The sequence below is a fragment of the Canis lupus genome, chromosome 8 (genome assembly GCF_003254725.2).
Source record: "Canis lupus dingo isolate Sandy chromosome 8, ASM325472v2, whole genome shotgun sequence".
NCBI classification, from domain to species: Eukaryota; Metazoa; Chordata; class Mammalia; order Carnivora; family Canidae; genus Canis; species Canis lupus.
The window spans coordinates 41184949-41203598 of NC_064250.1; the positions used below are offsets into that span (position 1 = coordinate 41184949).

The window sequence follows — 18650 nt, forward strand, 5'->3', positions numbered from 1 at the left end:
GATTTGTAGTTCCCTGATGCCAGGCAATATGGAGCATTTTTTCATGTGTCTGTTGCCTATTTGTAGGTCTTCTTTGGAGAAATGTCTGTTCATGTCTTCTGCTCATTTCTTAACTGGATTATTTGGTTTTGGGGTATTGAGTTTGATAAGTTCTTTATAGAATTTTGGATACTAAACTTTTATCTGATAAGACATTTGCAATTATCTTCTCTGATTCTATAGGTTGTCTTTAGGTTTTGTCAACTGTTCCTTTACTGTGCAAAAGCTTTTTATCCTGATGAAGTCCCAATAGACCATTTTTGCTTTTGTTTCCCTTACCTCTGGAGATGTGTCTAGCAAGAAGTTGCTGTGGCCAAGGTCAAAGAGGTTACTGCCTGTATTCTCCTCTAGGATTTTGGTATATTCCTGTCTCACATTTAGGTCTTTCACACATTTTGAGTTTACCTTTGAGTATGGTGTAAGGAAATGGTCCAGTTTCATTCTTCTACATTGTGACTTTCCCAACACCATTTGTTGAAGAGACTGTCCTTTTTCCATTGGCTTTCTTTCCTGCTTTGTCAGAGATGAGTTGACCTTAGAGTTGAGGATCCATTTCTGGTTCCCTTTTCTCCACATCCTCTCCAACATTTGTGGTTTCCTGCCTTGTTAATTTTCCCCATTCTCACTGGTGTGAGGTGGTATCTCATTGTGGTTTTGATTTGTATTTCCCTGATGGCAAGTGATGCAGAGCAGTTTCTCATGTGCTTGTTGGCCATGTCTATGTCTTCCTCTGTGAGATTTCTGTTCATGTCTTTTGCCCATTTGAGTATACACTTTTCCAAAGATATACAAATGCCACTGAGAATTTGAAAGGATGGTCAACATCACTCATCATAAGGGAAATGCAAATCAAAACTGCCACTACCAAAAAATAAAAATAACAAGTGTGACTAGGTTGTGGACAAATTGGAACCCTACTGTACTGTGATGAGATTGTAAAATGGTGCAACTACAATGGAAAACTCTGTGGAAGTGCCTAAAAAAAATAACAGTAAAACTACCATATAATCCAGCAATCCAACTTCTGAGTATATATCCAAAAGAATTGAGAACAAGATCTCAAAGAGATATTCGCATATCCATGTCTATTGCAGCAATTTTCACAATAGCTTCTGCAGCCTAAATGTCCCATCATCAGATGAATGAGTGTATACATACAATGAAATATTACTCAGCCTTTAAAAAAGAAGGAAGTCCCATCATATGCTAGAACATGAATGAATCTTGAGACATTATACTAAATGAAATAAGCCTGGGACAAAAGGCAAACACTGCATAACTCAACTGAGGTATCTAAAATAATCAAACTCATAGAAACAGAAAACAGAATTGTGATTGCCAGGGACTGGAAGGAGAAGGAAATGGAGCATTGCTGTTCCATAGGTATAGAGTTTCAGTCACACAAGAAAAAAAAACCCTTCTCTCCCAAACTCCAAGCTCCTCTTGTTACATAACTAGAATCACCCCTTGATATTCTGCTTGCATCTCACATTTCCCTCATCAGAACTAAACTTAATACTCTTCCCTCCAAATGGTCCCTTTATTGCTATCTTAGTTAATGTCATTCCCACTTACTCTCATAACCAAACTTGACGTCTCATCATAATATTTATCTCTCCCTCCCAAAGTACAGCCAATCATAGAACCATTTGTTATGGCTCTTCTAAAAATTCTTTTTCCAGTACCTGTTATGTTAGCTCAGGCATTCTTTGTCTCTAACCTTTAAGATTGTAGTAGCATACTGTTTTGCCTGTCTGCAGTCTCTCTTCCTTGCAAGCAAGTATTGCATTAAGTATGTGTCACTTTTGTATGAAAAATCTTGACTAGTGGAGCACCTGAGTGGCTCAGTGGTTGAGCATCTGCCTTTGGCTCAGGTGGTGATCCTAGGGTCCTGGAATGGAGTACTGCATCAGGCTCCCCATAGGGAGCCTGCTTCTCCCTCTGCATATGTCTCTGCCTTTCTCTGTGGCTCTGATGAATAAATAAATAAAATCTTTTTAAAAAAATCTTGAGTAGTTTTCCATTTTCTACAGTATGAAGCCACTAAATCCTATCCTTAACTGAAATGACCACCCTTATGCCTTATATTTCATACTCTCCACCTCCAGCCTCATTAGATGATTCCTCATTCTCTAAAAGTACTTTCAAATCTCTATTATTTTGTTCATTCTATTTCAAATATTCTTTCCTTTTTCCTATCGTTTAAAGCTCAATTGTCACCTCCTTCATGGAACTTTACCATTTGTGCCATCAAAACTAGTTATTCTCTTTTCTGCATTATCATACATAGTTGTTGTTTTTTTTAAGATTTTATTTATTTATTCATAGAGACAGAGAGAGAGAGGCAGAGACACAGGCAGAGGGAGAAGCAGGCCCCATGCAGAGAGCCCGCCGCGGGACTCCATCCAGGGTCTCCAGGATCACGCCCTGGGCTGCAGGCGGCGCTAAACCGCTGCGCCACCCGGGCTACCCCATAGTTTTTGTTTTAATATTAAAACATAAGCATTTACCATTTGTTTTACTTTTTCCTTAGAACACTGTCTGATTTCTGTGTTCCATGAGACTGAGAAATGGGAATTTCATCTTATTTACCTCACCATTACTCCCTAGTGTTTAATAAAGTGCCTTGCATAGAGAGAGTATATTCAGTGTATATTTAGTGAATGAAGTTGAAGGGAAGAAAGCCCCTCTAATGTGATATAGGAGAAAGCACACCAAAGAAAATCTGGACATCTGGTCTTTTCATTTTGACCTATTATCTATTTAGACATGTGATGTCGAATTAATTTTTTCAACCTTTCTATGTTAGAACTTGTCTACAAGAAATCTTTATAGGTGTCACTCTTATGCTTAAAAACTTCAAAATGTTAGCTTACATGATAAAATTATGTAAATGGTTTCCAATTGGCTTAAATGATAAAGTTCAATTTCCAAATCTAGCAATTCAAAGCTTTTATTATCTGGTCTTAGTTACTTCTTTAGCCTCAACTCCCTCTGTTCCCCATTACAAGCCCAGTGCTCTACCAATATCAATCTCTACATTATTTCCTAATCATACTGTGTACAGTCTCACCTTACCTTGCCTTAATCCAGGCAGGAGTCAAATGATACACTCAAACAAGATAATAGAGAATTTAATAAAGGAACTAGTTATAACAGAGTAGCCAGGATTCAGGGAAAGCAAGATAAGTTGAAGAAGTTTTGGGATTAGCAACAGCAGGAAATGGTTGCTACCCTTAAGCCTTAAGGAGCCAGGGAAGGGAATAATTGTCTAAAATAAGTCTGTTAGGGAGGCCTGTCTCACAGAACTAAACGTTTGTATTAAAGGAACGTAACCACTGCCAACCAGCAGACGAGGCCAAAGGAATAAATACCTTGTCTGTATTCTTCTGCTCTCCATTCTCCTGCCAGTAGCTTCCATTGGTTGAACTCAATAGAAGCCATAGGTATAAGAAGTCCATTGGTTCTATCCATAAATGTTAGCCTTTTGGAGCACAGAGCAGGATAGAAAAAATTGGAGAGGAATGTGGGAGAGCAAAAGCAGCTGCTTTATTCAAACTGTTCTTTCCACATGAAGTTAAATCTATCTCAAACGAAAGCTCTATTTAAAATAATATTAATTCAAATATCTAACATGTTTTAGATGTGGGGAATGGAGAGGAAGAGAGAGAAGGGAAATCTTAAGCAGGTTCCATTCCCAGAATGGAGCCTGATGATGTAGGGCTCAATCCCACAACCCTGAGATCATGACCTGAGCCAAAATCAAGAGTAGGTTGCTTAACTCACTGAGCCACCCACGCACCCCTAATGCAAATAATCTAACTTTTATGAAGAGCTTTACTATGCACCAAGCATTGTAACACACAGATGGAGGAGGGAGTGCAGTTTGAGGAAGAGGAAGAGAGGGAAATTAGAGGCTGGAGAAGTTACCAAATTATGACCTCCACTTGGCCATATAGCAAATGAACCTCTTAATTGCCATGGTAATGGGTTTGGACTTTACTGTAAAGGTCAATAAAGGAATTTGAATGTGGAATGACAAGATCAAATTTGAAATTTTGAAAGAGCATTTACTACTATGTGAAGAATGGATTGATTCTGGGTGAGATCAGAAGCAGGAATCTGATGAAAGCTTGAATTAAACAGAAATAGATAAACAATACAGGATTTTATGAAATATTAAGGAATCACAATTGACAGGATTGGTAACTAGATGTGGAAGGTAAGGAAGTCAAGAATGACCCCAAATTCTAACTTGGGCAACATATGAATTACAAGGTCTTATGTTGATATGACCCATACTTTATCTTCATAGTCTTAAAAATAAGCAGGTGTTTGCTAGTTGTACTGGAAGTAGAAGAGCAGTTAAGACAGATGTCTGAGAAAAAATCATGCTATGTACTAGAAATTATTAAGCTTGTTATAGCTGGAATAAGGATATATGTAAGAGCAAAGAGGGATAAGTCGAAGAGGAAGAACAGATCATGAAAAGCCTAACACATTACTCTAGGTCACTGAACTATATCCCTAAGGCAGTACAAAACTTTTTCTTTTTTTAAGTTTTTATTTTAATTCCAGTATATTTAACATATAGTATTATATTAGTTTCAGGTGTACATGTAAGAAGCTTTTTTGATGGTTAAAAACAATTAAAGCAGATGCTGTTGAGAAATTTCCTTAGAACCCCAGAATTTGGATCATGAATTTGGAAGAATTGCCTAGAGTTGGCTAAGAAAATAATTACTTCAAATTTTAAAACATTTACTAAATATTTTTAAGTGATGCAGGATTATTGTCAAGAATCTAAATAATACAGAATAGGAAGAAAAATCAGTTTCATCCTATACTTAAAAATAACTACTACTAACACATAATTTTTTATTCCAGTATTAGATTATATTTTTATAATTAATTTTAATTCTACAGTTATAGTCATACTGTGATTTATACTTTTAATTAAAAATTACAGCCCTTGCATGAGCAGAATTAGTTGTGAATTAACCCCACTTTTTAGGCCTATAGAAAGACAAGAATCATATCAAGTACCCAATAAATATAGATAAACTATAGTTTCTGCTTCTTTGCAAAATACCTTAAAAACTAGATTTCTGTTTTCACCAAGGACACTGACTCATTCTTCATATTTGCCTGTATCATCACCTGTTCTAAGATTTTTTCTCAACTACATAAATTGACCTCTCCCACATGCTTAGTGATCATATTTAACAGTGTGTACATCTTAAAAAAGATACTAGTCAAAATTTACTCTTTTATTAGTCTGTCACTGAAATTAATAACTAGAATAGACATTCTGGAGTTGAAGCCTTATGTGCTTATACCTAATAATATGAAAAACAGCACCATTAAAGAAGATTAACTAAGGGAAATGGCAGCTCTTAGGAGCTGGTAAAACTCCTCTAACTACAAAAATGACTTTGAACTTCTCTTGGTTGTTTCCCCAGGGCATTATAGAGACTAGTTAATTATAATACTTAGAAAGGGCTTTAGAAGATTCTTAGATTCCACTTTTAGAGATATAATAGCTTATGATTTCTACAGAAAAATTACCTTTTCTCTACCATTGTCTAAAGAATGTTTAGAACAAAGGCCTACTAAGGAAAACAATTCTAATAGTGACACGAAAACATTCCAAATAGAAGCTAACAAATATATAAGTTTACATATATGTGGGTACATATATATTATACACATGCACATATCTATACATACATACATTTATATTAATGCCTCTGAAATTATATCCTGACAACTTCTTTGGGGAATAAGAGAATTCTCAGCCTTTTGGCTATTTAAGTTTAAAAATAAGGTCCTAGCAGCCTAACAAAAGCAAGCTGAAGTTCAGAGACCCAAAAAGGGCACAAAACCACAAATCAAACAGCAGGAGAAGAATGAACCAAAGGATTTCAGATCAAATAATATATCTGTTTGTATTCCTGAACCAGAATGATGGCAAAGCAAAGGGTAACCACCAATAGTGTAAGCAAAGAGGAGAAAGATCTGATGAAAGAAAGTTTGTGAAAAGGAAAAGGGAAAGAAAGATTGTATCTGAAAGGGGAAAATTGTGTCTGAAAGCTGGTCTTTTGCTATAGTAGCTATAACCAGTACCCACAATTTTTTAAGTCTTTATATAGTGTTAGTGATGGTAATAAGAGCAAGAACCTAAGGATTATGATTTGAGACCCTCCTCAAGAGTCCTCAGTCCTTAGGAACACCTGTAGTGAAGTCCAGCCTCATAAAAACAGTCATGAAAAATTACTGTTTATATCTGCAGCCACCTCAACTCAAAAGACTTTGCTTGCCTTTGTTGGGTATGTTAGCACTTGACTCCCACTTACAGTTTTTTTTTAATAATTTTATCTTTTTTGGTGTTGTTTTAGCTAATCTATTTTATCATTATATCTTCAAATATCAGATTTTTCACTTCATCCCTTTTTATCCTGTACTCTCAGCTAATTTTACCTCTTTACTTTTAATATTATATATTTAGCTTACTTGTACATGACAAATTGAAAATAAAAGCTGAAGGAAGACAGCTATAAAAACAGTCCACACCTGACCTTGGAAAATAAATGACTTTTTCCTCCTTTTGGCCTTATAATTTTTCTATAGATAAACCTCCTGACCTAAAGATAACCTATAAGGATTTACTTACATTGTTACTTACAGTGTTAATTATTTAGGCAGTATGTACACTGAACCTAAAGCTAATTTTCCATTTCCCTGACTACTTGACCACAGCTAAAGTATTTTTTATTTTTCTTTTTTCATTTCCCTAGTGCACTGACTCTTTTAACACTTTTAAACAAAAAAGTAAAGAGGAAAAACATAGTTTCAACTTATTATTAATGAATGTTTGCAATTATTTTTTAAAATGGACAATTCAAGTAAAAGGAAAATTGAAATCATTGACCAGAATAATGTTTGAAATTATATGTAGTGTTTATCTCTCAGTTCATCTTCTTTATCAAGTTATATATTCTAGAGTGATTAAAATCAAGCATTTAAGACCTTATCCAACAAAAATTTTCTTTGTGACCACTGTGTGCATAGCATTCTTGGTCTTTGACATTAAGATACTTTTTCCTTTCTCAAAGAGCTGAAAATCTAGCTAAGAAAGTATGCATGTGTGTGTGTATGTGTGTGTGTGTGTGTGTGTGTGTGTGTGTGTGTATAATTACTGTAAGATATGTTGTTAATACAGTATGTAATGAGAATCCTAAGGTAGAATATAGTTCATAGTGCCTCAGTGCAGGAGGGAAAAAGGGAATGGTTATATATTGCTTCATAAAGGACAAACTACCAAAAGAAGGGTTTTTTTGTTTTTTTTATTTTGAAATAATTTCAAACTTCAGAAAGGTTGCAACAAAGAATTCTTATATACCTTTCACCCAAATTCTCCCAAATGTTAGCATCTTGCCACAATTGCTTGGTCATTTCTATATATTAATAGAGTTATTTTCTGGAATTGCTTGTGAGTAAATTGTAGGCATGATGCTTCTTTACCTATAAATACTTCAAATATATATTTCCTTTATTTTAAAAAAGGAGAAAAGAAAGAAAAAATAGTCCCTTACATAACCATGATACAATTACCAAAACCAGGAAATGAACCTTGCCATAATACTATTATATACTTATTCAAATTACATTTTGCCACTTTTTCTAATAATATTCTTGATAGTAAAAGGAAAAAACTTTCTTCTTCTGATCTGGGATCCAATCCAGAGTCATGCATTACTTTTAGCAACTATGTGCCTTTAGGCTCCTTTATCTGGAGCAATTCCTTAATGTGTGTGTAGGGGGTGAGGGGTGTTTTTCATGACCTTAGCATTGGTCAGTTACTTTATAGAATGTTCCTCAAATTTAGACTTTTCTGATATTTCCTGATGGTTTGTTTCAGGTTATGCATTTTTGTTAGAGACACCTCATATATGATGTTGTATCCTTCTCCATGTATAATATCAAGAGGTTTGTGATGTCATTTTGTCCTATTACTGGTGATACTAACTTTGGTCACTTGGTTAAGATGCTATTTGCCAGGTTTCTCCATTCTAAAATTACTATTTTGCTTTGTAGTCAATACAAATTTTATGAGGCTATATAGTGAAATACACAAATACATTGTCTTCAGATTTTTACCTTTTAGTTTTATTTATCCATTAATGATTTTTGCCTGAACCAATCCTTACTATGATAGTTGCCAAGTGATGACTTTCTAATTCAAACATTTCTTCATTCATCAGTTGGCATTCTGCTGTAAGGAAGAATTTATATATTAATAGATTCTTACTTTTATTAAATGGATTATATTATCTATTACTATCCTAATTTACTATGATGCTTAAATTGTCCCAGGTTTGTCCAGTCCCTTTTGAGCATATTCCATCATTATTTGATTACTTCCTTACAGGAGAAAGTTGTGAAGGAAGAATAATAATTTCTTAAGAAGATAAGAGAAATTTCATTCTGGGCAAAGTGAACATCTAAGTGTCATTTTTCTAAGACAGAAAAATATGAAATAGTATGGTATATTCTAATATCTACAAATTGTCAGTTTTCTAATGGAGTAGTGAGTGATGAGGCTGAAAAGGAAGCATTTTATATGTTAATCTAAGGAATTTTATTTTATCCCATGGGTGATTGTGCATATAAATTATAGAGCAAACATTTCATAACAATGCTGTTTTATAATCTTGATGCACAAAATCTCAAGAGTATTTTCCTTTAATATTTCTTATACTGCCGTAAAAAATAACACAATCCTTTCAACCATGTTTTCTAGGTTTTGTCAGAAATGCTGTGGGGCTCATTATCTTAGATAAATAAGTAGAAAACAAGAGTATTAAGTAGAAAACAATATGAAAAAGTATTTTCAGTTACATAAACTGTCAGATACGTCATCCTAAGCCTACGAACTCCACCATTGCTAATGTTTCCTTAGGCTTTGAACTTGATTTCTCTTAATTTGAGAGACATATGAAAAAGTCAGTGCTTATGTATATGAACCACACATCCTTTGAATCACCAAAGGTCCTCACCATTTAACCTGAACAAACCAACATTTTCACTCTTAGGTTTCCTAGGAAAACTATTCATTATTTTAGGTGGTTTTTTCCTCTCAAATATCCAGAAAGTAGAAATAGAAGGAATTCAAGTCTCAAATACAATGATAAATAACGGCAGTGTTCTTAATAGGGCAGAACAAGCCCCTTCCTTGAGATTTTCTTTATATCCAAGGAATGAATAATGATTTACACTTTAGGCAGTTTGGTTGTTTTGAGGTGTAAAGTTACTTCTTGAGAATTTTAATTTAATCAAGAAGAGCCTGTCCGAATATCTTGTTTCTATTATATTTTGTTCTATCATTTGAAAGCATCTTTTCATTTACTTCTAATTTAAAGAATGGATTTTCAAGCCAAGATTAAACATTGTATATTAAGAATTGTCATATTGAAAAAAAAAAGGAATTGTCAGATTGAAAAAGATGCATTTGAATTGGGAAAGATAATTTCATTGGTATAAATAGCTCATTTCACATGGTCATGCCATAAGAAAAGGGTTACTGCTATATGACAAAGATCCTTAGTTACTCTACTTAGTAGAAAGGACTCCATTTGTTCTTTCTGTGTCCCTTTGAAGGCCTTGTACATCACAGACATTGCCATTAGTAATTAAATCTTTCATGATGGCAATGCTGTTTTCTGAGATGGAAATTACAAGAGAACAAAACATCATAAGGGTAAGACAGAAGGATAGGAGAATTAAGAGTTTGATTTTGAACATGTTGGATAATTTATAAGTTTGGAGATGCATATTCTTATCCACCAGCTGTTTGGATGACATGTAAATCTAGAGTTGAAAGTAGGGAATTGGAGATAAAATAAATTTAGTGTATGGGTAACATTAATGCCCTGAAGGGGAGTGAGTAAGGAGTGAGTAGCTAAATAATCTTTTCCTGTGACTTTTCTAAAAAAAGAAAATTTCCTTTGAAATCCTAAATAAATTCAAGTTTGGGTATTTCATTTTACTGACTAGCGCACTAAGTGTTCAATGTTTAGTTTGTGGTTAAGGACATAGACTCTGAAGCCATACTACCCCGGTTTGAGTCTCTGCTATTAATAGCTCTGTGATTTAGGCCAAGATATATAAACCTCCTCTGTAAATAAAGATAATAATAATGCCTCCCCATAAGGTTGTTGTGAAGATTAATTAAAACAGTGCCACAATGCACAGTAGGCACTTAAAAGGATTATCCAATAACATCATTAAATTTCACTAAGTTTTGGGGATCCCTGGGTGGCTCAGAGGGGCGCCTGCGAGGGGATCCTGGAGTCCCGCTGGATCGAGTCCCGCATCAGGCTCCCGGCATGGAGCCTGCTTCTCCCTCTGCCTGTGTCTCTGCCTCTCTCTCTCTCTGTCTATCATGAATAAATAAATAAATCTTTAATAAAAATAAAAAAATTTCACCAAGTTTTGACACATGATGTAACATTGCTGACTTGATTTAATGTTCCACCAAAGCAGGCTAAATTTTGGAAGCAAGAGAAAATTTCTCACCTTGCAATGTTCATTTACAGACATATGAAAATGAGAATTTATGATATTTATAAGACATTCCCACTTTTTTGTCACTGTTTCAGCATCATAGTCTTAGTTAATTATCTTCCTGTTTAGGTCACAGTGCTGTTGATATCACCAAGGTGGCTAGAAGACACCGCATGTCTCCGTTTCCTCTAACATCTATGGACAAAGCCTTCATCACAGTTCTGGAGATGACTCCGGTGCTTGGGACAGAAATCATCAACTACCGAGGTATGGTTATATTTGCCCATTGCCTTTTCTTTACATTTTTTTCCAAGTAAGATTCATATAATATTAATACATGGTTTTCCTGAAGGAGAAAGGTTATTAACCATTATCACAATTATTATCATCATTCTTTTTCCTTCTTTTGCTTATTTCTACTCAACTCTAAGATCAGTCTTAATGGAGCTAATCCAGTCGGGATCAAATTTACCTTAAAAATTGCAACTCCTGTATTTGGACCCCATGGGTCCAAAATAAAAAGCTGATGAATTATTTATAATATTAAATTTATATTAATAATCTTAATTAAATGTGAAGCAGTTCTTTCTTTCCAGATGAAATTTTTTTTTTCATTAAAAATAAAGAAGGATGGGATCCCTGGGTGGTGCAGCGGTTTAGCGCCTGCCTTTGGCCCAGGGCGCGATCCTGGAGACCTGGGATCGAATCCCACATCAGGCTCCCGGTGCATGGAGCCTGCTTCTCCCTCTGCCTATGTCTCTGCACCTCTCTCTCTCTCTGTGTGTGTGACTATCATAAATAAATAAAAATTAAAAAAATAAAATAAAATAAAATAAATAAAAATAAAAAAAGAAGGAAAATAATCAACTGTGTTTACCCTGTCCATCAAAATACCAATACTCTAAAAAAAAAAAAAAAAAAAAAAAAAATACCAATACTCTAAACTAAAGAAAGGATTATCGGGCAGCCCAAGTGGCTCAGAGGTTTAGTGCCGCCTTCAGCCAGCAGCACGATCCTGGAGACCTGGGATTGAGTCTCATGTCGGGCTCCCTGCATGGAGTCTGCTTCTCCCTCTGCCTGTGTCTCTGCCTCTCTCTCTCTCTCAATCTCTCTCGGATAAATAAATAAAAAATCTTAAAAAAAAAAAAAAAAGGATTATCAAGGGCACCTGGGTGGCAAGTTGGTTGGGTGTTCAACCCTTGGTTTCAGCTCAGGTCATGATCTAAGGGTTTCAGATCAAGTCCTGCCTCAGGCTCTATGCTCAGCATGGAGTCTCTTTGAGATTCTCTCTCCTTCTCCCTCTGCCCCTCCTGCTCATGCTCGCTCTCTCTCACTCTTGCTCTTTCTCTCTCTCTCAAATAAATAAAATAGGAGCACCAGGGTAACTTGGTCAGTTAAGTGTCCAACTTTTGATTTTGGCTCAGGTCATAATCTCAGGATCCTGGGATTGAGCCCTACATCAAGTTCTGTGATCAGCAGGGAGTCTACTTGAGAATTATCTCTCCCTCTGCCATTCACTCACTCTCTGTCTCTCAAATAAATAATTACATCTTTTTTAAAAGACTTAAATCTTAAAAAAATAGAAAGGATTATCAGCACTAAGTGAGAAAAATAGTTAACTCTGAGTCTGCCTGATGTCTGTTTTGTCAGAAATGGGAGATAATAAATGCGTCTTCTAACCATGTTTTCCTTTGTGAAAAACATATTTTTAAATGTAAAATGTAAAAACTGTATTAATTCATCCATTGTTTACTGAGCAACCAGTCTGACCTAGCTGAGCAATCAGTCTAACCTAGTTTTTCTACTTCATCCATCTTCTCATTTCCAATGAGAAGATATAAACTCTTAGATTAATAGCACATGAAGGCAGCCTGTGGAAAGGTAGTATTCCTCAGTGTTTTCAGTTTTTAATCAACCATTTTCCTTTCTAAAAATTCAGCATAGAAGTTTTAGTGCAATTTAAATAAAATGTAGTTTCTTAATTTTTTTGTTATGTAGATAAACACAAAAGGATTGATTTTACAAATAAAAGACTTCATTCATGAAGTATAAAATATTCAAACTTCAATGAACATTAGAGAGCATCTATACAAACACCATAATTTTTCTGCAAAGAAACTCACACTCAGAGCTACAGAAAAGGAATAGGATTAAAGCTCAAGATTTACATTCTTCTTTTTACTACATGATAGTGCTCTTCTCTCAGTATTAAAATATAAAAAATAATCATAGAAAACATAACAACTTATGATAAAAGACCTATGGGGCACCTGACTGGCTCATTCAGGGGATGCAACTCTTGATCTTGGGATTGTGAGTTCATTCCCCATGTGGGATGTAGAGATTAAATAAATAAAACTTTTTTTAAAAGGTCTAACACTAGTGAAACATTAAATGCCCAATTCAGGCTCTTTAGTCCTTGCCCTACTTAGACAAAAGTTGTTTTTATATAGTTACACATCTTTGAGTTATATTCTTTTAGGTATGTATATATCATTAGGCTGAAACCTTTTCTTTCATTTTTGTTGTACTTCTCATTAAAGAAAATAAAGATTTAGAAATTGGAGTGGGGAATTAGTCAGCAATTAACTATGTGATTTCAGAAAGCAATTATAATGAAATATGTTTCTTTGTACTATTGAAAGCAAAATATTCAGTTATTTTTTATATCAACACCAAGATATTTTCAGAAAATATGAATAAATACTTTACTTATTATGAAAATAAGTTAACCATCCCTGGCTTGTGATAATTTCAAGGTAGTTTCCCTTAACATCAGTCCTTTGGGTGCACTGTGTATACCAAAGTCACATTTAAATAGGAATTTCAGTCGTTCTAAGGAAAAAAACAGAATTGAAAATGACCATTTTTATTTTTCTTTTAGGAAAAAAAATGCTGTCAGATGGATTCTCTTTTCCCTTTATGTGCTTGTTTCCCCTTCGTTTATTCTTTAAATCAGTTGTCACTCATAAGTAAGCAAACTCTTCATGGATGTTTCCACCCATGATGATGAAAAATAATAGTGAGCTTTGCATTCAACCTTCGAGTTGGATCAATTTTTAATGCAAAAGGGTATTATAATTAAACCTTCCAAGCACTTTAGTTAGGTATTTAAGAAATAATACTATATATAGAAACATACTCAGTTTGTTCAACAAATATTTACTAAACATCTGTTAAATGTCAGGTACTATATTAGGTCCTGGATATAAAAGATGAATAAAATGAAATGCCTGCCTCATGGATTTCACTATCGCATAGGACAGAGACAGGTAGATAATAAAGTACTTGTCTCCTTTATTGGCTCTTGTAGGCTTGCTTTCCTTCTTCAATTCCTTGAATGTAAACTTTCTTTAGAGTTTTTGTCTTTGGTCCTTTTCAGATCTTCTACATTTACTTCAGATAACCTCATGCATTTCAAATACTATGCAATTTCTAGTTCTGTATCACTTCCCAGACCTTACCTGAGCTCCAGACTCCTACACCAAAGGTATACCTGCTGCTAAGAAATGTAACATGACCAATACTAAACTTATTTTCTTTACCTCTACATCCTCTGAAATCCATCCCTTGTTCTCCATCCCCACTGCTATTGATTTAGTTCAGATCTTTATTATTAACTTCCCGGATTATTAGATTCATAAAGATCCAATCCATTCACCAATATATGTGAAAGTACAGACATACCTCAGAGATATTGCAGGTATTCCAGAGCACTACATATAAGTAAATATTGCAATAAAGCAAGTAAAATGAATTTTCACTTTTCCACTACATATAAAAAATGTGTTTATGCTATACAAACTCTGTTAAATGTGCAATAACATTATGTCTATAAAAGAAAGTACATATCTTAATTTTAAAAAATACTTTACTAGAGCACTTGGGTGGCTCAGTCAGTTGGGTATCTGCCTTTCGCTCAGGTTGTGGTCCTGAGGCCATGGGATTGAGCCCTGCATGGAGACTCCCTGCTCAGCAAAGAATCGGCTTCTCTCTCTACCCCTCACCTACTTAAGCTGTCTTGCCAGCGTGCTCTTGCTCTCTCTGTATCTCAAATAAATAAATAAAATATTTTAAAAACCTTTACTGCTCTCCTGAAACTAATATTACACTATATGTTATTAGAATTTAAATAAAAACTTTAAAAAATACTGCTGAAAAAAATGCTAACCATCATTTGAGCTTTAAGCAAGTCATAATCTTTTTGCTGTTGGAGGGTCTTGCTTCAGTGTTGATGGCTGCCTACTGATCAGAGTGGTGGTTGATGAAGGTCGGGATGGCTGTGATAATTTCTTAAAATAAGACAGCAATTAAGTTTGCTGCATCAACGACTCTTCATTTCATGAACAATTTCTCTTAGCAAGTGATGCTGTTTGATGGCATTTTACCTACAGCAAAACTTCTTTCAAAACTGGAGTCAATCCTCTCATACCTGCATTTCTTTATCAACTAAGTTTATGTAATAATCTAAATCATTTGTTGTCATCTCAACAACCTTCATAGTATCTTTACCAGGAGTAGATTCCATCACAAGAAACCACTTTCTTGGGGTGCCTGAGTGGCTCAGCGGTTGAGCATCTGCCTTGGTCTCAGGGCATGATACCACGGTCCTGGGATCGAGTCCCACACTGGGCTTCCTGCATGGAACCTCTGTCTCTGCCTCTGTCTCTGTGTCTCTCATGAATAAATAAATAAAATCTAAATTTTTTTAAAAAAGCACTTCCTTTGCTCATCCATAAGAAGCAATCCCTCGTAAAGTCTTATATTAGATTGCAGCAGTTTAGTCACATCTTCAAGTTCTACTTCGAATTCTAGTTCGCTTGCTATCTCCACCATATCTGTAGTTATGTCCTCCACTGAAGTTTCAAACCCGTCAAAGTCATCTAAGAGGGTTGGAATCAACTTCTTCCAAGCTCCTGTTAATGTCAATATTTTTACCTCTTCCTACAAATCACAAATGTTTTTAGTGACATTGAGAATAATGAATCCTTCCCAAAAGGTTTTCAATTTACTTTGCCCAGATCCATTAGAGGAATTCTATCTATGGCAACTATAGCCTTATGAAATGTATTTCTTAAATAATAAGACTTGAAAGTCAAATTACTCCTTGATCTATGGGCTGCAGAATGGATGTGCTAACAGGCATTAAAACAACATTAATCCCATTGTACATCTCCATCAGAGTTCTTGGGTGACCAGGTGCCTTATCGTAAGCAGTAATATTTGAAAGAAATCTTTTCTTCCGAGCAGTAGCTTGTAACAGTGGGCTTAAAATATTCATATTATTCCAGGTAATAATCCAAGGTGCTGTCTTCCAGGCTTTGTTGTCCCAATCATAGAGCATAGGTAATTATTACCTATAATTCTTAAGAGACCTAGGATTTTTAGAATGGCCCCTGAGCCCTGACATCCACTGAAAGTTTCCAGCAATGTTAGCCCCTAACAAGAGAGTCAGGCTGTCCTTTGAAGCTTTGAAGCCAGGCATTGACTTCTCCTCTCTAGCTATGAAGGTTCTAGATGGCATCTCCTTCCAATAGAAAGCTGTTTAGTCTACACTGAAAACCTCTTGTTTAGTGCAGCCACCTTCCTTAATTATCTTAGCTGGATCTTCTGGATAACTTGTTGCAGCTTTTCCATCAGCACTTGCTGCTTCACCTTGCACTTTGATGTTATGGAGACGGCTTCTTTCCTTAAACGTCATGAACCAGCCTGTATTAGTTTTTAGACTTTTCTTCTGCAGCCTCCTCACCTGTCTCAGCCTTCACAGAATTGAAGAGAATTTGAGCCTTGCTCTGGATTGCTTTGGCTTAAAGGGAATGCTGTGGCTGATTTGATCTTTAATCCAGAACCTACATAGGTCATTTTTATTTCTACTAGATGCACCTCTAACTTACTGAATTTCATCTTTCAATCACTGAGTAAAAAAAGTATGGGGAGTGGGGACTGATCAGCCTTTACTGTTCTCTGAAATTCTAAATATTTTGCCTATGCAAATTCTGACACCTACAGTTAGAGAAACCTAAGAGGAGACCCCATGTTTTCTAAGAAATGTCCAGAACCACTGAATCTGTGAAGCAGTTAGTAACTGTAACATCTCTAAAAAAATTTTTTTTTGTCTGAGAAGAATCAACAATAGTTCCAGAAAACTAAGGATAAACATGTACAGAAATGCTAGAAGTGATTGCTGTCAAAATTAGAGACATGGGGTAAACTCTATGAAGGATTTTTTTAGAGTATAAAACATGAAATACTTAGACTATTACAGAAAGTAGGTATTTTAGAGATCATGTAGTCTCTCTTATTCTAAAGATGAGGGAATTGAAAACCAAAGAAGTGTAATAATGTTCTTATTATTGGACACAGGATTATGATTGAAACCTATGCTATAACCTAGGATTCTTGACTTCTAGTCTGTTCCTCATTCAACTACCCTATACTACATCTCAAATCAATATGAAAATTATTCTTCTAAAACAAGTGCCTAGATGTGCATGTATGTGTACTGTTTGTTTTAATCTGTTTGGGCTGCAGATGGATTTTCTGTTGCCTCTGATCTATTCTTTAGCATATGTACTATTTTCAGCTCCTATCTGCAAGTAAGGCCTTTAAGGCCTTATGCTCCACCATAAATGCTTTTCTTTTGTTTCTTGGGAGAGGCATACCTGGCATAACAATAGATGGTAGCATTTGTAAGACTACCATATGTGATTCACCCTCTTTGCTTGTAAAATGCATGACATGAATAAATTACAACTTTATACTTGGTATGGCAGCAGCTACTTTGAGTAAGGCAGATTAAAATATTCAGACCCATTCCCTGTTATTCCCAGTCCCTTTCAGTTAACACTGGAAAAACTTGAGCTTTCAATAGAAATAATTCTGCTTTTTTAGTAGTATTATTTTAGATTACAAGCTCTAGGCTTTCTTATTTAAGATTACATGACCAGGGGCACATGGGTAGCTCAGTGGTTGAACAGCTGCCTTTGACTCGAGTCACGGTCTCAGGGTCCTGGGATTGAGTCCTGCATCGGGCTCCCCACAGGGAGCCTGCTTCTCCCTCTGCCTAGGTCTTTGCCTCTCTCTCTCTCTCTCTGTCTCTCATGAATGGATAGGTGAAATCTTAAAAAAAAAAAAAGAAGAAGGAAGGAAGGAAGGAAAGAAAAAGAAAGAAAGAAAGAAAGAAAGAAAGAAAGAAAGAAAGAAAGAAAGAAAGAAAGAAAGAAAGAAAGAAAAGAAAAAGAAACAAAGAAAAGAAGAGGACGGGAGGGGAGGGGAGGGGAGGAGAGGAGAGGAGAGGAAAGAAATTACGTGACCAAAGATTTCAGCATTTCCGACTTGGGTTCTTTGTTTTTTTCTAGTCAAGGAACCTTAAAGCTTTCCTATTGGAAGAAGTTTGAGACAGGGAAATATCTCTTTTAGATTGCTGACCACACCAAAGGGACTTTCTCCCTGTCTCTAACTTAATAGTTAAATAACTGCCTAATTCAGGTGGTAATCTAAAGCAGAAATTCACTGCCCTCTAGAAGAAATGCAGAAGCTCCTGATTCCAAGCTATACATGATTCTAACCAAAGTGGTCACAAGTCATGCTAGGAATTCATTAACTCCTCCTGACAGTTCAGAGGCTCTGAGAATATAAGGAAAAAGAAAGTAAGGTGTACTGAAAGGAGCTTTGCCATTAAACATACTTAATATTTACCTTGCTTTACTTTTTAAGTGTCTAAGAGATGTTGAGCAAGCTACGAGGATCATTTCCCTCATACATTAAAAATAGAAATCATGTGTACGTAAAGTCATTGTGAAGTTCTATTGAGATAATAGTATATATAAATCATCTAGTTTTTCTAAGCTGTCATATTTGGAATTTAGTAACTGATTCCCTTCCCTTCCATCTCCATGTTGGAATTCTAAGATCATGGCCTTAGCATTTGTAAATTACAAAATCAAAGCTAGAATTCCATGGCTCAGCTGCATTTGTTGATCCACATTAACAATCTCTGGATCCCTGTGTGGTTTGTTGTAATCAGATTTACATTCCATCCATCC

At 35.3% G+C, this 18650-nt stretch overlaps 1 protein-coding gene across 16 annotated transcripts in view; it reads left to right on the forward strand.

Annotated features, from left to right (window-relative positions):
* GPHN (gephyrin) overlaps positions 1-18650 on the forward strand; it is a 634768-nt gene that overhangs the window by 510081 nt on the left and 106037 nt on the right. For all 16 annotated transcript variants that reach the window (XM_025444205.3, XM_025444210.3, XM_025444207.3 and 13 more), the window contains one exon: positions 10735-10872. In XM_025444205.3, the coding sequence (XP_025299990.1) occupies positions 10735-10872 (138 nt within the window). The remainder of the gene's footprint in view (positions 1-10734; positions 10873-18650) is intronic.